The sequence below is a fragment of the Mesoplodon bidens genome, assembly GCF_964165515.1.
Source record: "Mesoplodon bidens genome assembly, chromosome: 9".
NCBI lineage: Eukaryota > Metazoa > Chordata > Mammalia > Artiodactyla > Ziphiidae > Mesoplodon > Mesoplodon bidens.
Window position 1 is genome coordinate 16,034,397 of NC_138166.1, and position 24,639 is coordinate 16,059,035.

General features: G+C 38.5%; 1 protein-coding gene across 1 annotated transcript in view; it reads left to right on the top strand.

Annotated features, from left to right (window-relative positions):
* Window positions 1-24,639, top strand: part of POU6F2 (POU class 6 homeobox 2) — a gene marked incomplete at its 5' end in the record, with an annotated part of 481,865 nt that overhangs the window by 90,183 nt on the left and 367,043 nt on the right. Inside the window, one exon of the mRNA XM_081244434.1 lies at window positions 10,868-11,039. Coding sequence (XP_081100560.1) covers window positions 10,868-11,039 — 172 coding nt within the window. The remainder of the gene's footprint in view (window positions 1-10,867; window positions 11,040-24,639) is intronic.

A 24,639-nucleotide genomic window follows, 5' to 3' on the forward strand; every position in this document is an offset into this window, starting at 1 on the left:
AGACCTGGAGCCGTGTATACAGCTCTTATTATTACCAGGCACTTGGCCTGTCCTAAGCATTCTTTGTCAATTACTTAATCTGCAAAGCTATCCCACGAGGCATATACCATTATTACCCCCATTTCCTCTCAGGGAAATTGAGGCTCAGGGAGGCCACAGTAAGGTCCTTGCCCCAGGCCCTTCAGTGAGTAGGAAGTGACACCAGGCCCGAGTACGCGGGCCTGGTGAGGCTGGCCCCAGTTGGCCCGCTGTGGACCAAAGGGAGGGCATCTCTCTGCAAATCAGACCAGGCAGTCCCCGACACTTAACTGCTACCTGCCGGAAAATGTCTTAGTACAGTCATTATAAAAATGTGAACGGCACTTTCTCTGGCTGTGCGTTGGCTAGCCACACTCAGCCAGAGAAAAGCTAGACCTGCCGAGTGTGGAGGTTGTGGCATGTTCAGTGAGATGTGGACCCAACCCAGAAGGTACTGCTAAACCTTCAGGTTTCAAACTGGATGTTTAGGAATGTTAGTCTGTCAGCAGGGGGCAGAATGGATTTTTCTATTTATTTATGGAACTTTGAAACTGTAAGGAACTACAAGGATCCTTTTTGAATAAAAGGTTTTTCTCCTCAACTGTCTGTCTTTTGCTATTCAGAGTGGAAGAATAGAATTAGATGTGTCCACATATTTAATGGATTATTCATTTAATTCATTTCTCGGAATATGTGCTTCCGAGAAAAATGATAGAACATTTGTAATAAAATATTTCTAATGTGCTGTGTGTGTTTGATGATACTGCTCCTGAATGACCATGGGGTGCCTGGGAAAGAGAGTGAAGTGTGTAGGAGCAGCGTCAGAGGGAGAATCTTCTTGGCTGAACAGGAGGCATGGACACAGCTGAGGCTGAGGCCCACGGTGGGCTGGCCATGGCCTCATCTACGGCCACCTGAGTCCAACACTGATGCCTTTGCTTGGCTGAGCTTATCCCCTGGACCAGACGTAGCTTTGCTCTCATTCAACCTCCGTCCTAAGCAGAGAAAAAGGACTTTCCTTTTCCTTTTCAGTGTTGCTATTAAATTCTTCCATTTTGTCTTATGGTAAAACAAAGTAACACAATCATGCAAAAGCCAACTCACATTTCTGGAAGCAGAATATGGGTCAGTGTGTATGTGTGTGCGATGCCAGACAGGTAAGATAGCCAAGTGAGGCCTTAGTTTCATATTGTATAGTTTCAGACGTGATTAAACGTATGTTTAAAATATTAAAAATGTCAACCAAGGACAATCCTTGCCTTAACCAACCTCCCTCCCTCCCTTCCTCCCTCCCTCCCTCCCTCCCTCCCTTCCTTCCTTCCTTCCTCCTTCTTCACAATCAATCAATGAATCAATCAAAACACATTTCTTAAGAGCCTTTTTTTGTATCATACACGATATTGGCGCCCAGTATTGGGGATTCTGAGACATGTCTGCCTGCAAAGGACTCAAACATCTCAGCTGTAGAGTCTTATCGCTTAAGTCTTTTGGAAAAGTAAGTGATTAACCAACCAAAAACTATCATGATTTTATTGCATCTGCGATGCATGGCAAATATGTAACATGGGTGGACCTGTGAAACCCTTTCTTTAAGTACACTGAAGTCTCCATACAGAATATATGAGAGAAGCCAATATGGTGTTAAAAACTGGGAGTGGGCACTTTGGTCCTCCCCTGGCCCTAGAGGTACCTCCCCAAAACCTTAGGTCTTCTCAGTTCAATGCTCATTTTGAGAACTCTGAGACTAGAGACCAAGTCTTTCCATTCCGTGAACCAACTATATCATCCACCTTTGCAAAAGGTTACTATCTATCTATCTATTTATCTATCTATCTATTTAAATCTGTCTGTCTGTCTCTCTCTAAAGTACCTCTTAGAATTTTTAAGATGCTAGAAAGTACATTTTTTAGGATCATATAGGTTGTTTTTTCTTTGTAACTCCTTAGTAACTGTACATTCAAATCTCTAAATACAAGTCCATTTTAATCTGAGTTGTTTTCTGATTAAATTCTGATACCTATTTGAAGCCGTCAGATTATAAAGAATGTATGAATATAGGGTATGTGTATGCAACGTCGATACTGCTGTATAACCCCATTACCAAAAGACCAGATCTAGATGAGCCTGGATTGAACTCTTATTGATGCTTTTTCACAAAGGCAGCAGGAAATTGAATTGATGGTGCTATTAGGTTGTCAATATCAGTGTCTCCCTTTCTTCCGAGATAAGTATACATGAAGCATCACGCATACAGTCATTTTAACCTCTTGGGGGCAAAGGAGCTATAGAGGTACAAGGTGATGAGCTAGATGAGGTGTGTCTGTCTGTACACTAGATGCTTTGTAGAAGTCCAGAACTCGCTGACTACTGTTTGATGGATTATGTTGTTGTTGTTTCATCATATGTTTTGCTTGTTTATTTGCTTGTTTGTGTTTAAATACAGCTGTGTCTGATACTCTAATCTTTAATTGGAGTTGTCTGTAGACCATTAGCATAGTTAAGAGGACGTGGCACTCATGGTGGGACTTGAAGAAAGATAGAAACTCTTTCTATAGCAAGTGACAGGGGAGAAGGAGATTGTATGCTCAACTGAAGTTCAACAAACCTCAACAAAAAGACAAGAGACTCCTGTGTACAAAATGAAATACCATCCTCTGACACCAAAGCGAATCAGATATTTTGCAATCTTTTTTTAAAAATTAATTAAATTAATTTATTTATTTACTTTTGGCTGTGTTGGGTCTTCGCTGCTGCACGTGAGCCTTCTCTAGTTGCAGTGAGTGGGGGCCACTCCTCGTTGTGGTGCGCGGACTTCTCATTGCAGGGGCCTCCCTTGTTGCAAAGCACGGGCTCCAGGCGTGCAGGCTTTAGCAGTTGTGGCTCATGGTCTCTAGAGCACAGACTCAGTAGTTGCAGTGCACGGGCTTAGTTGCTCGACGGCATGTGGGATCTTCCCGGACCTGGGCCCAAACCCATGTCCCCTGCATCGGCAGGCGGACCTTTAACCCCTGCGCCACAAGGGAAGCCCAGATATTTTGCAATCTTATTTTATCCTTCCAAGATGGAAGCTTCATCTTAACTGACTATCCCCTAGATAAAATGTTGGGGATTGGTGAAGGCAACAGTGTAAGTTGCCCAAGGCATCTTCTGAACAGGGGTTCTGGACTCTATTTCACTCTGTAAATGACACACCTGCTCTCTAAGACACCGTGGGTCATCACCCAGTGTAGTGGGTTATGTTGCAGTGGCCTAAGCCAGATTTTATTTGCACAATTGCTGGGTTCTTTTTAGTGGTTGATGGCAGTCAGTAATGATATGAGGTGGGGGAGACCTTGCTACATCCCCAAAGCCTTCCTACATGCTTATAATGAAATCAAGCTCTGAGACCAAAAGCTGCCATACATAACATAGTTATTAAATATCCCCAAATATTATTATCCCCCAAATTATTAATCATCCCCAAATAGTTTGTTCAACCTGTCTGTATGCTTGATAAAGTCACAGCTGTTTGTTATTTTGGGTGAACAGAGCACATCTGGTATGGAAGGTTCATTAAAGTAGGTGTGGCAAGATTCTAGAAGCTAGATGAGTTTCCCTCACAGTCAGCATTAGGCAACTAGTACTCTCTGACCCAAAGATTGGACATGGGACAGTTTGGGGGTCGGACCTTAGGCCACTAGCCCCAAGAGCATAAAGCAACAAGACTTGCTGGATTTTTAATATTCTCTGGTTCCACTCAAGGGTGGGGAACGTCTCCAAAATATTTTAGCCAATACATATATCTTGAATATGACTAATTTAACCAAGCGAGAACTCATTTCTAACCTCCATTAATGCTGATGAACAATTTCACTTAAAATTAATATAAATTGTATTAATTAGCAAAATGTAGGGTGAGGGAGTGGTGGACAGTGAACAGAGGTAGCTGTGGCATTTGTGGTGGCCAAGCCTGGAGTAGGAACTTTCTGATTAAACACCAGCCCTGGAGCATGAATACTGTTTAAGGCAGCTGACCGAGCCCAGAGTAGACCTCAGGGGTCTGAAAATCTTTTCTTTAAAGGGGCAGAGAGTAAATATTTTGGTCTTTGAAGGCCGTAAGACAGAATCTAGGCTGCCCTTAAGTAAGGGACATGACCTTGGAAGAGGCAGGTCCCTTTAGGCAAAGGCAGCTCCTGGGAAGGACTCAGGGGTGAGCCGTCCTTAGCCAGCGTTCCTGGCAGCTGGGAAATGAGTGCCTTGGTCCTAAAGCAGGGATCTAGGTAGCACAGTTCAGCATCCACTATAGCGTACACTTCTGGTCCAATCTGAAGGCGTGGAAAGAAAAACAACTCACAGTCCATTGGATGCCTTAGTGAGGGAAGAGGTGTGGTGAAAAATGGTCTCTCTGTGTAACACTTTCTACCTTTCAAAACATATTCACATGCAGTATCTGTACATGACCTCGCTCAGGTCTCATATTTTTCCCTTGAGATATATAAAGCCATGTTGGTACAGAATCCAAGAAGAAAGAGATGGTGATTCACTGCCAGTCATGCAGATGCTAAATCAGGGGATATCCATGAAGTCTCCTGAAGTTTCCTCAGTACTTCACTCTCGAAACCCAGCGTTTATTTTGAGTTTTGAATGCCCTGCTTGATTTTCACAAATATTCATCTTCGTTATTATGGGATAGATTAAAAAAAATGTTGGCCACAGTAACTAAAAGTGGAGAGACAGGAAAGAAAAAACAGTTGTGAGTACTGGGTTGAAGTAGGCAACCTAGGTTGGGATCAGCATGTTGCTGTGAAAATCTATTGTGGGATTATCAAGGGTATATACATTTGAGCTTTGTAATTAAATTTATTGTAATGCAATTTTTTGTCTGTTGAGTATTTGCTAAAAATGTGGGATTTCCAGCTTTTCTCAAAACAATTTTTGTTTGCAGTCTAGGAAGTGACATTTAAAATAACATGATCAATCAGTGGTGGGTAAATTTATGGTGTTTTTAATGTCTTGTGATCTTCATTAATTTTCAGAATTTTCAACTATATATATACATATACATATAAAGAAAAATATGTACACATATAAAGAAAAACATAAAAATAAACTATGGTCTTATTTCCAAAAGTCAAATAGAATATCTTTTTAAAACTTATTGATAGAAGGAGGAAGTATTGAAAATACGTAGAAAAATTAGAAATTCTTTGTAACTTTTGGGGGAAAACATTCTTTGGTACATTAAATTTCATATTGAGAACTAACTTCATTAACCTTAATAATATTTGGTAATTGGTTAAAGAAAGAGAAAAATTGTTTTTTCTTTCCATGGCTAAGGTAACAGAATCCACACTTGAAATTTCCTTTTCCCCAAACCTGCTAAGGTCAACTTTCTTCCTCTTCATTCATTTATGCTTTTGATTTTTACTTCTCAGTGGGAGAAATTAAATACAGAATGTGATGCCGTCTTTTCATCTTAAATTGTCTGTAGGTAATTTGTTCCACTGATTCCTAAATTGAAATGTAGCATTTTAAGGTGGGGGGAGAGCGAAACCCAATATACTTTTTTTTCTTCATAATGGATATAATTTTTCTATCACATTCTAGAAATAGATCTGCTGAGTGCAACTTTGCCCTACTCTGGCGCTTTGTGACCAAATGACTTGTTCCCTTGGATTTTTGAAGCCTGCCTGCCTGCCTATCTTATTTAGATTTTCCTCAAAGCTGTTCTGATTGCCTGCTTCATAGTTGGTTTGTATGTACATAAAAATATGCTGGACTGAGTTCAAGCTCAGTTTAGAGGGGCGAGGGTATTTCCATCGCGTGGCTGCCACCGGACACGGATGTTTTGCTGAGTTAATAATAATCTCCCTATCTTTAGTTTCCCTGACTATAAAATGAGAATGATTATGCTTACAAAAACTCTGTTGGTTAAATTATTGAAGGCCTTTAGCTGAATTATATCTTTGTTTATCTGGTATTATTTTTAACAGCCTGGTGAAAGCCCAAGTCGAATTCTTTCCTTTGCACAGTGCCCTATATCTGCCCTTCAAATAAAGATTTTACAACAGAAATACATGGGGACATCCTTATTTAAGAATTAAAGGGTATCAGAAATAAGCATATGAAGAGAGTATTTACAGTTAGTATATACTAAGCTGTGTATAACTGTATATGAATAAACGGTAAGGAATATTAATTAGGTAAAAGAATGTGAGAAGCACTGGACAGATATGTACTTGTTGAAGGCGTCTAGCCTGTTATTATAGAATAGTTAAAAATTAGAACTGTAATTTACGTTAGCTGTAATCTAAGCAGGCACAGTCTAAAATGTTTTAAGAAGCATGAGATCCGTTAGATAATATAATGAAGACTAAGGAAAAGGTCTTCCATGGTCAGATAATTCTGGGAAGTGCTACCTTAGGCAGAGTTGAATTGATTTCTTTCCTGGTAGACTTTTCTGCTGTGTTTTCCACGTGGGTATGATTACAAAAATCCTTTATTGTAGAATCTCTTTTAGGACAAGTGTTCTGTGGAATGCACTTTGGAAAATACTGTTTTATTTTGACCCTTTCATTTTCCAGATGAGAAAACCGTGGGTGAGAGTGGTTAAGTGATTGCTAAGATTATGTAGAGCGTGACACTGTCTGATGTCCTGTCTACCATTCCCTGTCACCCCATGGATTTTACCTACGCAGCATCAGAGAGGTGTTTTTTTTCCTAGAGTCTGAAGAGAAGAAGGTAGTATACACAGCATACTGTGGGAATCGGTTATCCAGGGTTTAACACCCTTCCTAGTCCATAGTTCAAGTTCTGGGAAACCTCATGGGTTACCTAGTCCATGAGCCTCGGTTTTTTTTCACACAGTAGAGGGTGCTGTATAAAAAGATGCTGATCCTTGGAAATGAAATCTACTGGGGTTCAAAATATAGCTTCACCACTTATTAGCTGCGGGGTAAGTCACCTAACCTCTCTGAGTCTCAGTCCTTTTTCCCTAAAATGGGGTTAATACCTTGCATACTTTGGGTGACATTAAGTATATCTGAGGTGCCTGTTTGGTAAAGGCATTCAATACATGCAATCTATTTTTATTTTTTAACAATGCACAAAGGAGGTTTAAATAATTGCTGTGTGGTCTGATGCTGAATGCAGTCCTTTCATTGTAGGACATGGTGAAAATTCTTGAGATTTTGCTAATGGAATCTACATCTCTTATTTCTTCTTTTTTTTTTTTTTTACTGTCTGGCTTCTTGGATCTCTTATGACCCTTGTGAATTCCTGTATTGGCACATGCATCTCCTATTCTTGCTTATACTTGACACTGTTCCATCTTGGACAAGTCCCTTTCTTCAGTCAGGGCCGATGAACAAACTGCAGAGAAGTCCCAACTTCTACCACTCTAGTTGGGACAATTTCAGATTTCCAAGTAAGACGTCTTCACCCACTATTTTTTGCCTGCACTAGCTCTTTCTGTTCCTGTCTGCTGCAGCAATCCTTGTACATGTGAAAGTTGTAGCTCTGTAACATTCCTGCAAGCACCCATGTCGGTGCACGTTGGAAATCCTTTCCTTACTCTGGGAGAAAGGATTTCACAGACTGACATCGCGTTTGGCAGGGAGAAAACAACTTCCAAGCCAAGTGCTGCTTGAAAGAGGTACGCCCACCCCAGTCACTTATAAGGCTGTGCTCAGGGGTTACTGCTTGTGACGCATTTTTAAATGGACCCCCCCCCCCCCAGTGGCTATAGCTGTGCTTAAAAGCTGTCTGCTCTCTGCCTCTCTGGGGCTTTGCTGTTTAACCATGTCATGCACATATGTATGTGGTCTACAGCTGCATCATGGGAAAACGTAGAGCATTTTGTAAGATGAAAAATCAAGTGAGTACTTACTTGGATGACAAACTCCTGGATTTTCAAAGCTCAAGTCACTGAGAGGCACTAGTTGGGAACCTAGCCATGGATGAGGGTACCTAAAAGTAATTTAAAGAAGAAGAGCTAATGGTCAGTGAGTATACACCATCTGCCAGTACATGCTTTGCACACAGCAGCCAGACTGAACATCTTAAAAGATTTAAGTGCACTTGAACTTAGCAGCCGCATTTCAGCTCCTCTGTGGGATTCCGGATTCAGTTTGACCATTCACAAATAAAGCAGGAATAGAATATCCTTTTCTTAAGTCTGCCCAGGTACTCACTGATACATGCATAACCATGTTTGGCTTATCACGAGGGTAGTGAATGTCATTCTAAACACAAGTTTACCATTAACACCATCTTCAAAAATGCTCCAATGAGCAGTGTGGTCACAGAGACTGGGTGTCTCAAAGGCATGAGTCACACCTGCTCCTTTAGGTCAGAGAGATTGAGGACTCAACCTTTCATAGAGTAAAATAAATGCACTAGAATTTAAACCTGGTCCCTTTCCTTTATATGAAGCTATGAGGTAAAGCTATGTTTCCTTTTCTACCTCACTCCACTCTGCTTACCGAATCAGAAGACTCCAAACACGTGGTCTTTCTTAGATACATAGGAAAGAAATTGGGGGAAATTTGGAGACTTTTGTGTCTCCTTTCCCCTCTGCCTGCCCCATTCTTCTCCCCCCAACCCCCCCCATTTTCAAGCGCTCCAAACCTCCACCTCCAAACACAGTAAATGAAATGCTAATCTATCACCAGCAAATTTAGGCTGACAATACTGTGAATCGACCGTATTGATGACATTGATTACATTTCAAATATTTACACTACAGTGAGACAAGCCTAATTTATTCTCTGAAGAGTTCAAGGTAGGTCTCACCCATTTCCGAGTGGGGGAGACAATGGAGAAATGTTTGTGGTTGCTATCTGCAATAATCTGATGCTGACAGAGAGTAGTATTTTATTTAGTAATTAACAGTGTAAAGGGGAGAGAAGCTGTCATGTTGGTTCTTAAGCTGGAGAATGTGATGAAAGATGATATCTGCGATCTCATCCTTTCTACTTGTTTAGGATTGTCAGGATGAGAAATGTCAGCATTATGAAAGCTGGGCTCTGCTCTTGATATGATAAAACCCTTCAAAAGCCAGTCTTCCTCCGTCCCTCGTCCCCCGCCTTTCTCTCTCTCTCTGCACTTGCTTTTTATTTATCCTGTTTTGTTAGATGGCAGAAATATAATTCTTTTCTTTCTTCCTATTATAAGCCACCATTTTTGTTTTATTATATGTTTCACAACCCCTAATGCCCCACTGAAAATTACCTTGTTAAATGACAGTGTTTCAAAGCCATGAATCCTTTCCACCATTCCCTCAGAGGTTTGAAACAGTCAACAGACTGTAAAGAATAAATAATAAAAAAGTATTGATTATTTTGATGACTGTGAGATTCAATTAAGTATTAATTTTGCCCTCCAGTGGACCTATCAAGGTATTCAAAAGGGAGGATTCGGCTCAGCTAAATGCGTGCTGAGTGCTTCAGACTTAAATAGGGAGAAAATGTGTTTACCTACAGTATTTGAAGAAGAAGTGCATTGATGCACAGAGTCCAATATTTAAGTGCTGTGCAAATTAAGCCCTGGTGACAGTGACATTGTTTTCCGTGGTATGAGTATTGACTAAAGAAGTGAATTTGATGACAGCTTAAACTATTTGTATTGATTAACATTTTCATAGATTATCATGTGTCATATCAAATTCACTTTTCAGGCATGAATACATTAAAAAAAAATAACCCCAGGCTTACCACAACCAATGTAATGATGGGACAAGACAGCATGCGGCCCTACCTGCCCCTGCGCTGGTCACCTGTCTCCTGCTCAGGAGCCATTTAAGCATGAACTTGGCAATAAATAGCTCCCAGAACACGCAGAAGGGGCACTTCCGGCTTTTCTTTCCCTTCTGCCTCTGATACCTGTGCCACCACAATAGCATGCGTCTTAGTTTGCAAATGGAATAGAAGGCTGCCCTTGGAAAAATATTGCTGATCCTAAAATGCCCTCCTAACGAGCTGAAGATCAAGCAGATTTAAATTATTGGGGGGTAAAGTTTGCCTTTTCGGAGGTGATCTTTGACTTCTTTTTCTTTAATGCTCTGGGCATAGGATGCTCTAGGTATCCGAATTATTGAACAGAGTTTGTAAGTATTTTTCCAATTCCTTTCAAAAACTGTAAACCAATTTTCATCTCTTTTGTTGTTTGCTTTCAAATGTTCATTTGATTTGGGGTCAGCTGCAGTCCCAAATCTGGGACCAGCGAAGTCAACTTCTAAGGGTGCTGCTAGAATTTACATAAGAAATCTCTTTCATTCCATTGAAAGCCTTTGGAGGACTCTTTTCTCCCTGTCTCTTTTTTCTGCTCTCGGGATAGGGTTTAATTGCTTCTCCCCCAGGGAGAGGGCTTCCTAAAATAGCCCTGGGGTCCTCCCTAGGGTGCTCCTTCCTTTTGAGTCTGTTGCCGAAGTACAAACCCTGCACTTTCTTTTTTTTTTTTTCTCTCTCTCTCTTCTTGCATTCAAGACAGCACAAGGTGTAAAAACATTTGCACAAAAGCACATCCCACAATTAAAGCTGTGTTGGTTAGGTTGCTTTCAAAGAAGTTTTTTCTTTTCTCTCTCTCTTTCTCTCTCTCTCTTTTTTTTTTTTCCTCAGAAGCCTCCTGCATCTCTCTCATGCTAGTTGAGCTTTAATAGGGTGGGGAGGAATGGAGAACTCGGATCCGTAATAGCTCTTCACTTGACTGCAGCCAGCAATAACAGCGGGAGCAGTCAGAGATAAGAGAGAGGGGAGAGAGGGAGAGTCTGTGTGTGGAAGAGAGAGAGAAGAGGAGAGGGAGACAGAGGACACGCACACACTCAAGCAGCCACTTTTTTTTTCCTCCCCTTCACTCTTTTCCCCCATCCTAGGATCCAATGATAGCTGGACAAGTCAGTAAGCCCTTGCTGTCAGTGCGGAGTGAAATGAATGCGGAGTTGGGAGGTGAGGACAAGGCTGCTACTTCAGACAGCGAGCTGAATGAGCCCCTGCTTGCGCCCGTGGAATCAAATGACAGCGAGGACACTCCCAGCAAGCTCTTCGGTAAGTCTGTCTAGGTATTTCATTTCACTCCTACCATGATGTCCGGAAGAGCCGTCCGCACCCTCACCCACTCCTCTTTTTTTTTTTCTTTTTCCTGTTGTTCATTCAATTTTCATCTAAGTACCAAAGAGGACCTTGGCATCTTGGAGGGGCCGAACCACCCCAGCTGATGAAGCCAGCTGGCTGGGAGGGTGTCCTCCAAACTTTTCCCAACCAGGAACTTCCTCCTGCCCCTTTGCACTGGTCAGATATTGCTAGCGTCCCCAGGCTAGAGATCATGGGGGAAAAAAGAAGAGCAGAATCATCATCAGGAAATCAGTTCCATTGTGAGAATTGGTTAACGTTTATTGAATAAATATCGACTCGGTTTCGGGTTGCTTCGCAGCCTTTTGTTAAGGGGAAGGAGAGTAAAGAGTTATTATCTGTAGTCAAAAGACCAGAGAGGGGAACTAAAAAATATCAATACCGGTCATTCTCTGCCAGGTAAACAAAGGTGGCTACGGGAAGGGCACAAAGACATAACATTTTGTAATCACAATTAGAATGAACATCTCTTCTTTTAAAAGGGTGATGAGGGAAGAAAATAGGTCCTTGGCATCCCTCGCCTCTGCCGCTCCCCTTTAACAGAGGTTTATAGCCTCATCCTAATGTGGAGGCAGCCCAGAACCTTTTTAGAAATCTTTGTTTCGTAAACAAAACAAGAACAAGCAGAGTGCCACTCCAGCAAAGACATCTGTCATTCAAACAGATGACACTCTGTAAGCCAACTCAAGCAACTGTGATCTCTAATCAGAAAGGGGAGCAGGCTGTGTTGAGGCGCGTGACTGAGTGATGGATGGTGATAGATGTCTCTGCTGGGAAAACACTTTATGGGATAGAGTGACATTAGGTTTTCAGAACAGTTGTTCCTGAAACACTTGCTTTTAATTATTTCCAAGTGTTTATATACTTCTGACACTAAATATATATTATCTGTATACATATATAACACATACTAACCTGTTCATATATGTATATACTAACCTGATATATATACCTGAGAGATATATATGTATTGATCAGGCAGAGAACAGGTTAAAAACTGTCAAGTGCCTGAACTGTAAAGAAACACAACATCATGGCATAGACTCCTTTATTAAGAAAGTCATTAATTCAGTTAAAAAGATGAGCTTAAAAAAAAAACTATAGAAAAATGCAGCTTAGTTTGGCAACTCTAGGCCAGCTTCAACACAGGAGCTTTCCTCTGATTTTAAATACTCACTCAGTCAAACATTAGAGGAGTATTGCAGAGAAACTTTCTGTTTCAAATTTTCTGTTGGTAAAATACTGTTTTGTAGTTAAGAGTATAGGAGATGCCAGTTTCAAGAAATTTTTTCATATGACCCTTTCTAGCAAAAGTGGCAATTCCACTTCTGACATAAAATTTCCATACCTAGGCATGAAGGTTTTAGCGTTTTTACTCTAAAGAAATATTTTGTTGTAGTCTAAGTTTTTATCTGTGTAAGAAGAGTTATGTCCTAAAACACTCATTTCATTTCAAGGGGTTAGTGAGAGAAGGCAGATAAAACTGTAAATTACAGGAAGGCAAAGGCCATGCTCCAGCCTCTTTGATGTTGAATATACTAAGCACTCCGACTTTTAAAAAGTAATCAATTGTGAATTCAACATAACTGAAGATAATGGATCATGTATTCCTAAACTTTGCATGCATTTTTTAAAAGTAAATGCTTTTTGTAGACTTTGACTTAAAACCTCAACTTGTTGTTGTTGTTTTTCAAGTAAACCAATGGAAGGGTAATTAATTTGGCTTCTCAACATTTGTTTAGATTTTCCAGTGTTGAAAATTGTCATAGATTTGTTTTGTCACCTCTTACTGATTGGCATGTGTAGAGAAATAAGCTTAAAAATATCCAAGGTTGGGGGGGCTCAAAGAAATTTGAATTAAAAGTTCTTTGAAAATATATCTTAAGTGGAATCTTTACCGGGTAACCTAAGGAATCATAGTGTAGTTTAGAGATCTTAGAAGGTTTTAGAAGGTACTCAACTTTACTTTGGAATACTCACCTTCTGAGTTTGTGAGAGAGAATCCAGCAAAATCTACATCTTATATCTATTATTTCTTGTTTATTCACTTTTATTTGGTCTCTAGAGTGCTGTTTAGACACAATGTGAATATTTTCCAGTTTCCTATTAGGTTAAAAGAAATCGGTAGATGAACAGTTTTGAAAACTTAAGAAAAAAAATTGGAGACAGTATGAGAAAGACAGAATAGAAAGCAGCCCAGAAGGATGCCTTTTTTTTTTTTTTTTTTTTTTTTACAAAGTAAGCTGCGATTTTATTGTGAAATTCTCATCGATGGGAAATTAACTGAATATTTATCCTGCCCATTTCATTTTACGGTAATCTTACCATTTATTCTCTCATTGGTCTCTCAGGTTTCCTTCGCTACTGGTTCTGTTATGCTCTCACCTCTTAATATTATTGGGACGTAGCATTAGGAACTCTAGTCTATGTAACTGGCTAAAACTTTCTAGTATAATTCTCAGAATTTTACTAGAAAGCAACTAGTTTACTAGCAACTTTGGCAACACTTAATGGGTAGTAATTTAATGGACCATTATTTTACTTGACGTATGTTCAAGTTTTTTGTTTCTGTATATAGTTGTGATTATACTCTTCACTTGGTAATGAAGAATTATATTCTTCATGAATAACTGAGAGCATCCAGGTTTATCTCTAAACAGTGCTTTTCTAACATACTCTCTCAAACCATCACTCTTACAGCATATTCATTGTATTTTTGAAAACTGAGCTTCTGGAGTGAAAGGAGCAGATTAAGACAAAATTATTTTTGTATATCTTGGTCTGTTTACTTTTGTGGAGAGACATCTACCAACGAGAGGAGACAAGAAGAGTTACATTTTTTATTGTACCCAAAATTTCAGTATAAATGGATTTCTCTGGAGTGTAGTCCCCCTTTTGTGTCTTGTTGAAATTAGCAGTCCAGAGGACAAGTCTGTTTCTCTCACAGTATGGCACCTTCAGCCCAGAACTACAGGAGGAAGGCTAATACGGATGCCCTCTATGGATAAACAAAGGAAATTCCATTTGTTTATAAACAAATAAAAAGGAACCATTGGGCCTTTTTATGCTTCTCTTTAAATTGCACCTCTGCACTTAACAGCATCCAAAGGGAGACACACTGTGCAGAATGTTTCAGTGTTCTGAGCAGCTCAGAATAACAGAAGGAGAAACCAGAAGCCATATGCCAGCCTAAAGAGAAAGTTCAGAAAAGGGCCCTTGTGTTTTATAAAGTAATTACATCAGAGGTAATGTTTTGCTTAACTTGAACAGCCATGGAAACTAAAGTACACTTAGGAGGGATGGATCCTCATTTCATTGAGAAATGTGTGGTTAGCTCGTTCTCTGTGATATCATCAAGTGGTACATTATTTATTCTTGTAAAGCCTGTGGAATAACTCTGCCTTTTTCAGTTCCTGACTGTATTATGCAAAGCTCTGAGCTGTAGGAATCAGTATGGAGGAGAGTAGACTTGCATATCAGGAGGTATTATCAGAGAATCTGGTTCTGTGTCTCCCTGTGTTTCAGCTGCGTGATCAGATGAGTGATACCTGTGCAGGGCTGGTCATTTAATATGTGATGAGTGATGTCCACATCCAAAACCACTCTCAAAACTGGTCTTTGGCAAACAGTCTCAAAGGGATGAGGTTGCTGTGTTTCTCCAGTGACATTTATAGCACTCGTGTCAATGTGGTGCTTCAGTTTTAGTTACGCCCATCAAGAATTCAGTGTTCCACATTCAGTCAAGTTGGATGCTAAAATTCAAATGGTAGCATCAACAGCTTGGTGAGGAAAATGGCCCCAGAAAGGATAAAAATAATATATATATCCCTAGAAAAAATATCTGTACTAAAGTTTTCCCATGCAGTCTCAACAGAAGTGAGATCGTATAAAACATGCCCTAAATATTTTCTCTCATATATATTTGAAATTCCAAAGATGATTTATTAACAGTCCTCCTCCTGGGAATATTTTTATTGTTTCAAGTTGAACCTCATGATTGCTTTTCTTCAAGTCCCAACTACCTTGGGTGGCTGGGTTAGTTTCTTAGTGGTACCACACTGCACGGGAACTGGGCACACAGCTCTAAAGCCTTGAGCTGAGACATAAACAAACAAACAAAAAAACCATTTATAAACCTTGTGCCTGAAATAAAAATTGGTGGTTGGTTTTCTCTTATGATATTGTGTTTCTCTAGGTTAAAAGAAATTGCATGCAATGATACCCGTAAGGGTGGGTATTTTCAACATCATTTATCTGTGAACTATTGCAAAAGGGTTGAAAGTTGGGTCAGTGATTCTTAGCTAGAAAATGCAGTATCTGTAGGGTTTTTCTTTTTCTTCCCTTTCTGTTATCCTTCTCATAGAAACATGCATTAGAAGATTTTTTTTTAAATTGCCATCCAGTTTGACTTGATAAGAATTTATGGCAGTGGAGTCGTTTCCAATGACAAAAGAATAAAGGACTAAATTGTCTGTCACCCCTTGAGGCAGTGGTCTCTGCAGGTCAGCGTGGAGGTCGTTGGTTGGGCGTTACAAGGACTGCACTTAGTGGTGAACCTGCCTCTTGCCTGTGCATAAGTGGAGACCTTCATTATAGCATCACTCACTCTCTTTATTACTTTATTTAAACATCTTTCAATGCCTTGATATTTATAATATTCTGATAAAATATGCTGGGGCCAAGTAATCAGTAATGGGGCTTAAGCCCAAGAGGGTTTTAGCTGGGAGTTGATGAGGAAAATTCCCTAGAGAGATAGATTTACTGAAAATATGAACCATGTTTCTGGATCTTTTAAAGTTTCAATATTATAGCCATTGAAAATGCATACTATTTTTTTCACTGAAGAGAGTGTGTTTTGTTAGAGAAACATTAAAACAGCATCTTTTTAAATCAACTAACGAATCCGAGTAATTTGAGGCTAAACCAGTTATTTAAAAAAAAAAAAAAAAGAAACCAGTAGAAACCTGTATTTGTGTAAGTAAATGAGATGCATGATAAGGTATTTGTCAAAAATCAATTATGGTTTCATACAAGCCCTTATGGTGCTTCAAAGAAGCCCTTGTGGTGCTGTTCTCTGACTACTGAGGCGGAAATGCACATTTAGAGACATTTCTTAACATTTAAGAAAATCTACTGCACCAAGGTATTTCTTTAAAAAATCCAGTGTGTGTGTTTAGACAAATTTAGTTTAGTGTCCCCCACTCGCGGAAAACATTGAGATACTGCATTGATAAATAAGTCCACTTTAAATAGCATTAATGTGTAATCTTGGAAATAAAAATAAATTCTTATCAAATGGCAGTGACGTTCAAACTTCTCACCATGTTCGTTACATTGAGCTGTGTTCATTTCTACGGGGCACTTTGATGGAGGGACGTGCACAATCCATGACGTAAGATTCAGTGGGGACTTTCTCACTGCCTTCTTTTTCCATCTCTTTGCCATGCCTGGGGTACTCAGGTCAGACCTCTGTATAGAGAAGAAAGTTCTCTATTGCAGTGTCTGAGGATGCTACTACCTGGTAACACATTAGTGAATCAAAATGCTGATAACAGATTTACACTTTTTCTTTCATTTTGATTGCTAGGATGCTTATATTTTGTTGTCCTTGTTGTTAAATGGTCCTATAAGAAATCTGAAAGAAGACAAAGTATTAGAAATGACATTACTTTGTACCCTTAAAATGATCCCATTGTAGTCTTTTTATCGTCTGGGATGTTTTAACTTAAAGGTTACGTGGCATCATAGTGTTTTTGTAGTTCGTCCAGCTCAGTTTATGTCATCATTAATAAACAGAGGTGCATTTCGGATTCAAGCTCCCAAGGCTCAGCCCTTAAGTAGTTGCTTTCTTTCCCAATTACCTGATTTAATGATAGAGTGAGCATTATTCTTTTTCAAGAATTGACCAAATAAATATTTTCCCCCACTTCAAAAATGAGATGTTAAGTGACTGTTGGCAGTGGACTTCGCTGGTTATTAGACAGTAAACAGATAATTTGTGAGAGAGCAGGTATTTTCTTTGATTGGCGACCTTGCTGGTTTATGTTTGGGGATTAATAATACATCAGACATTCACACATTAAAAAGAAAGTAGCTGTGAAGGAGGAGGGGTCGAGGATGCAGTTCTGCCACGGGGCTGCTCCAGATGATCCGGGCCTTCCCTGGGAACGGGGGCGGCCAGAGGAGCCGGCACGCTTGCCCAAATATGCACCTGGCTCCACTTCACACGCTTCTTGATTTTCTTATGCTAAAGAAAAAGATAGCAAAGTGTTTATACCAAACTGGCACCCTGTCAGGGGGCAATCTGTGTAAAGTTTCCTGCTGTCAGGTTAATAAATTTTTAAAAAATATCCAAAGGCAGAGGTAGCTAGAGAAAGCTCATAGTAACAGTTGCCATTCTCCAGCAGATGGGTGGATGGGTTTTCTCTTTAACAGCCAACGTGGCTCTGGAATTTTCTCATTTGTTGTCTTCCTAGGTTCTATACTTCACTGGTGTTTTTGTTCAGCTTTCCTTTTATTAAAGCCATTTCAGTCTTACTTTTTAAATGTTTTCCCTTTTAAATTTACAATATCTTTTCTTTGAAAAGGAAATAAGTGAGCATACTTTGTTTCGAGATGGTATTTTACAGTTGCACATATACCTTATGCTGTGAGTCTGAATGAGGTTCTAAATCTGTCAACACCGGGCTTTTCTTTGGGAATAGCTTCATGTAATGTTTATATTAAAATTCATTCATAAAGGAGTATTTGGGCTTAGGCAATATGGGGGCTTCTGATGAGGTGTGTTTATTAAGCCTGTTGACCTGACTCAATATTTTAAATGGAAACTCCCACCTTCTGCTTCTCGAAGTCAGAAGAAAATGTATCTGAAAAAATGATACAAGTGAACTTATTTACAAAAGAGAAATAGACTCACAGACATAGAAAACAAAATTATGATCACCAAAGGGGATAGCGGGAGGTGGGGGGGAGATAAATTAGGAGCTTGGGATTAACATATGCACACTACTATATATAAAGTAGGTAAACAACAAGGACCTACTGTAGAGCACAGGGAACTATACTCAATATCTTGTAATAACCTATAATGGAAAATAATCTGAAAAATAATATATATGTACATATATATGTAACTGAATCACTTTGCTATACACTTGAAACTAGCACAACATTGTAAATTAACTATACTTCAATAAAAAAAATAACTGATATAAAAAAAGATATAGTCCACCTGAAAAATAGATTTCATACAAATATGAAACAAGGGCACACTAGTTTGGTGACATCTCACTCTATGTTGTGGCAATATTGTGAGCTATGAAACATGGACTGTCTTTAATGTGAACACAGAGGTCAGGAAAAAATAACACTGAACCACTTTTGGTTGAAGAAAGCTTGTCATTCTCAGAGAAATGGAAATTAACTTTTTGGGTAAGTGTTTAGAAATCATTTTGAAAAACTACCTAGTCAAGGCACATAGCTGCTAACTAGCTGCTAACATCCCTTTTTAATTGTTAACTGATACTTTAAAAAAAATCTTAGATGTTAGATGAATGTCTGTATTTCATCTGAGGATTTAAAAGAAAATCCATGCTCCAACTTTTTTAGTCAAAGAGCTTTTAAGGTCCTAGAGTGGCAAGAACATACTGGTTTTTATTTTCATTAAAAACTTAGCTACCTGGAACAACATAACTAATACAGGCTGAGTCCCTTTTATTAGAGGACTGCACTGCCATCAAACCTATTTGAAAATATGAGAAAAATGATCAGATTACAATTAGAGAAACTAAGTAACATCATTACATAACTAAATACATTACATATACTAAATTCTTAAGAGGTTTGTCCTGCTGAAGACCATTTGAAAATGGGATTCTGTAATGAAACCTGCATTCCTTAAGATGGTGAATAATTAAAATAAAACCTGTTAATTTAGCCTGAGAATGAGGTAGAATATTAAGATAGTTTTAGGACAACTTATCATGTACCAATGATACCCGACATGAAACAATTCAACAATTTTTATGTATTTGTCCTGCTAGACATTGTTTGGTATTTGTAGTTTCCTGAGCATTCCTTCTTTTGCTGTGAAATAATCGTATTTTCCAGATTGGTGTACTTTCCAAATATCGTGTGTTATTTTCATTTCATCCTATTAATGAGGGAAAAAAAACCAATTGTGATAAAAGTCTGTGAAAGCCAAGAAACCCATATTTAAAGATTAGTATTAATACAGTGTTTTAAAATAACAATGCACATTTTCCATTTTCTTATCACTACCATACTTTATCTTTGTTTTCCTCTATTTTCTTTCTTAGGCACTGTGAATGCACAGTGAATAAATGTAGCACTACCCATGTAAAACATGTGTGTCTACTGTGTGTTCATATTTTCTCCTGTGTTCATGTGACACTTCAAATTGTCTTGCTAAATTTGTTGTATGAATGTATTTTCTCTATCATAAAATTAAGTCTCATTTATAATAATAAGCTTTTAGTTCACTCTATCCATACATCACTTAAATATACTTCTCCTGTACCTATGTATATTTAAAAAAATAGTTTCCAGATAAACTTAATAAAATTAATAGCTTGCCAATAAAGAACAACTAGTTATAGTATTGCTTCAGGCATAGTTGGGCTTAATCCAAGTTCCAGTGTCTTCTTTGAAGCTGCTATTCACTGAGCAGAGGAGACAACAGGATTTCTCAGAAATTGTGCAGTTTAATTCAGTAAAGAGATTTGGAGTTTTCTGCACAGTTTGATTTATATGGAATAGATATACATTTTTAAAACATACAAAACTCGCCCATGCTAAAGAAGATGCTAAATTTTGGGAACTTAAATATTTGTCTACTTGTGGGATATGCATACATTACAATATAAACATTTCTTTTTCTTTTTTTAAGTAAAAGGCATTGGTGCAAGAGTTAGTAAGCATAATTTTGGTTACACATTCCTGTAAGAATTCCATGTGCCTAAATATACATTTACATATACACATATCAAGATAGGATAGATGGTTGATATGATTTAAAAAAATCATTTTTGAAACATTTGCTGTTAAAATAGTGTGGTGTAATTAATCTCCTTTTGCAGTTCTTGATGGCCATATATGTGGTGATTTGTCTTTTACTATCAATATGGCAGGATTTATTTAGATAAATCAATGGTTTGGGGTTATTGCACATCACTGTTAAGGTAGAAGAGGAGCTAAAGGATTAATTTGATTTAAAAATGCAAACATTTGAAGCTGCTTATTAAAAAGCATGAAAAATTATTATTGCAGAGTGAATTTTTGCCAAAACCAACTGAAGGTAGGAGAAAATAAAAAATCGAATAGAAAAACACATTTTCCTGTATTAAAAAATGTATAGACGCAGAAGTGGTCTATGGGGTGAAATGCCCTTTTACAAACCTGCATTTTTTTCTTTAGTATATCTAATTTCTTTTAGCGAAATAGAAACATGTCCAAAAGGAAATATCCAGTTTTCAAAATGAGAAGCAGGAAAGGGATATCAAATAAAGCTAACATTTTAATGACTCCATTTAATTATATTTATATAATGCACTGTTATGTACGCATGGGTAAATATTCAGAATACGGATCATCTTGATTATGTGGGAAAACTTTCACACACTTTTGGGAAAAAACGTACATCATTGTTTGGGGTGTAGATTGGCTCATCTTATTCTGACTTCTAAAATTAAGGCAAGTTTTATTCTGAAGAGATACCTAAGGAATTGTTCAAATTTTCAGGTATACTGGTCTATTTCTTTGCTTTAGTTTGGGATCTTTACTTCTCCCATTATATTCCATGCTCATACTAATTCCGTAACAATCCAATAGGAATCTGCAGGCAACCAGAAAAGTGTTAATACTAAGCATCGCTTTAAAAGGGATTAATGTCTACAGCTGCCTGCTTAAAAAAAAAAAAAGAAAAAAAGAGCTGGTCAGATTGGAGATTGCTGATGGCATTGAGATGGTTGTACTAGCCTAGGATGGTAGCTACCCATCTTGGCATCTGTAGTGTATCAATATGTTTTTATAATGATGCAATAATCTGAACCCTGTAACAGTTTATGGCCCTTCTGAGAATTCTTATGGATTCTTAGAGTGACAGAGGTCTGGGAAAAGAGCTTGAAAGCTTTCACAAAATCTGGCTCGGTGACAGAAAGCTAGCATGAGTGTGATTTAGCTGCTAAGGAATCCGATTGACTGGGAACATCATTAAACTTTTAAGTTAAAACTAAACCCACAAGACAAATGGTAGATATGAAGGGTGAAGGGTACCCAGAAGGATGGCAGGAATTAAAAAGTGCTGAAGGATCTGAGATAAAAGGCAAAATTCAGCAAGCTCAACGTTGATCTGCATATCCTACTTAGAAAAAGGATTTTTGTTTGTATACTGTTCTGAGTAGTGCCATGAACCCTGGAAATTGGCATGAGTGCATTCTGGAACCTATCAGACTTCGTGGTTGCTTTTTAAAGTTTTCTCTGGCTATTTTTAGTCCATGATAAATGAGGAACTTGAATTTTGAATCTAGGACCCGTGAGATATAAAACCAGAAGCAGCAGGAAATAACCATGACGAGTAACTTCACATCTGTATATGCCCACAGACACCAATCTACTTAACATTGGTAATACCACTAATTTCTCTGGGCTTTTTTTTTTTTTTTTTGCGGTACGCGGGCTTCTCACTACTGTGGCCTCTCCCGTTGTGGAGCACAGGCTCCGGATGCGCAGGCTCAGCGGCCATGGCGCACGGACCCAGCCGCTCTGCGGCATATGGGATCTTCCCAGACCAGGGAACGAACCCGTGTCCCCTGCAGCGGCAGGCGGACTCTCAACCACTGCGCCACCAGGGAAGCCCTCTCTGGGCTTTTTAAAATACACTTCCACAGGAGCTCTCAAAACCCATAAAAGTGTGGCATGTAAAGTAGATTGTTTGTCACTTGCCGACGACCTGCCATATTTATTGTCAGGAGAAATGGACATTCATTGGGAGAGCAGTTGTTAAAGGCCAAACAATTTTTAAAGATGGCAGAGATACGTGAGGGTTTTCCTTTTTCTAACAATGAGCCACCCCTTCAGACATCAAAAGACAAGATAATAAGACACTTCAAGCACAATTCAAGATTATATTCAACATCTAAAGGCTCATCTCTTGTCAGTTTGCATTTACTCTCTCAGCGATGTGATGCTTCTATCATCTTTCTGTCAAGAGGAGTCTGGCAGAAGAGGCGAGAGCTCTTATTTCACACACTTAGGGTTTTTTATCAAATAGCCCACACTCGTTCTGATTCAGCCAAAATGGGGGGATAATTTGAAGAAGGTCATGCACAAGCACAAAAACCTCATATTGATTTGTGAGATTAGAAGGCATTAAAATTGCACGTTTCTGTTAGTTGTTGAGATGTTTTGTCAGTTTATTTGGTAATACACTTTTGCAACCTGGAAAAGAAAGATGACTTACAAATTTCAAATAGATGGCTGAAAGCTAAAATTGTTTCCTTTAATGTGACCATATTTGAACATTTAACAAGTGAACGTAAAAATCATTTAATGCTTTTAGTTTAACAATATTTGAAATTAGCTTATATAATGAAATACTTCATGCAATGTAAAAGCAAAATAGCACAATTGTACCTATCAGAGGAAAGAAATATATATGAAATCAGTTTTTAAATACTTTAAAAATTGATTTCATATATTTATTATATGGGTAGAAGGTGATGACATTTTCAATATAAATGTAATTATGAGGTTAGTTTACAACGGTTATCAAATTTTTAACATTTTGTACTCTTTGAAATTACAGTGCCATTATATTTGTCATTTTATGCCATTCTTACTATATGTGCCCTTTTTCAGAGAGGGTACTAAAGAATAAATAAGAGTTTTAAAGTTATTATTATCCCCTGTCAAAATTCATCACATTTCCTCCTTAGCTCTCTGACAGTCACAAAGCCATACAAAGAAACATTCTAGTTTTATTTTTTGCTGGTGAGTGGGACAGGAGCAGGTCTATAGGAATTAGAAGAACCAGCTTTTCCTCTCAAAATATAACAACTGATGAAAATAAAACCATGATCTCCTGGGATCATTTCTATATTGAATCTTTGAAATACTTTTCCTAGGAATATTCATCAGCTCTATGTGTCTCCATTTCTTATATTTCTCTTCTTTTCAGTAAGTGTTTTGAAACTGACTTTCTTACTTTTGTGCTACTTTCACATATCAAAACAAAGGAGGTGTACCTAGATACCGTGTAATTACGGCATGGTGTAATAGAAATGAAATGCATAATTTGTCCTATTTCTTACATAGGTCTTTTCTATATTATACAGTTTATGCATTTTACATTCAACTGAGTGAATTTATCCACTCAACAAATATTTGTGAGCATCTGTTTTGTGGCATGAGCTGTCCTCTGAGGACTCAGTGGAGAACACATCAGACAGGATCAATCACCTAGTCTAGCTCACCACTCCACGGGATGCTGAGGTTGGAAAAATGAACAAGACAGGGTTGCCCCACCCTCAAATAGCCCACAACCAACACTATACATTGACATTCTCTTTACTTCCTCATGTCCTGGGACTCTTCAGGAAATCTTAATCTTCAGTGTCATGCATTTCAGAAGTTGTTTGTTGGTCATAGCCTAAACATTTAGAAAAACTATGATCTCCAAAAAGTGAGGAGGAAGAGAGGATTATGAAGTGATTTACGACAGATGACATTCATAAGGTTTTCATTAGTTTGGTGCTCATGATGTAAAACACAAATGCAGTTCTTTAGCAATTGTCTCTTAGTCATGTGCAAAGGGAACATGAAGTGGATTTATCTTTTTCTCTCCTGCCTTTATTCTCCTTCCAAGATTCTTGTTTGTTTATCATACAATAAAATGTAGTGGGGCAAGCTCTGGAGTAGGCTGGTTGGATTTGAGCCTGGCTCTGCTACCTGTCAGCTGGCTGGGCAAGATACATGTTTAAGCCTCAGCTTCCCTGCCTCCAAGTGAGTTACTGATGGTACTTAACTTCATAGAAAAGTTGAGGTTGAAATGAGGTGTAGAGCCTCACGTGTAGAGCCCTATTGAGTACCTGGAATGTAACCAACACCTAACAAATACCAGCCGTACTTCACTTTATTAAGAGTTGAAAATGAACTTGCCATTTTTAGAAAGAATTTGATTAATTTTTAGCAACAGATATCAGAAAACCAACAACCAAAATTCTGAGGTATTTGGAATTAGCCATGCTTCTTCCTAAGGAAACATCAGCATTCAGGGTTCTCTTGGCCAAAGAAAAATTCTGTGCATCTTTCCTCCTGAGGACAACACCCCTTCCTTCTTCAGGAATATTAGTCACTGCTTACTCCCAAGTCCATTCAGGACAGGATTCAGACTTATAAATAGATGACAAGCAGGTTCTAGAGGGGGCAACACTTCACGATCTTTGTCTTGGAGAGCCTGTGGGCAAAGTGGTGAGCAAGGGTGGAGGGACAGTTATGT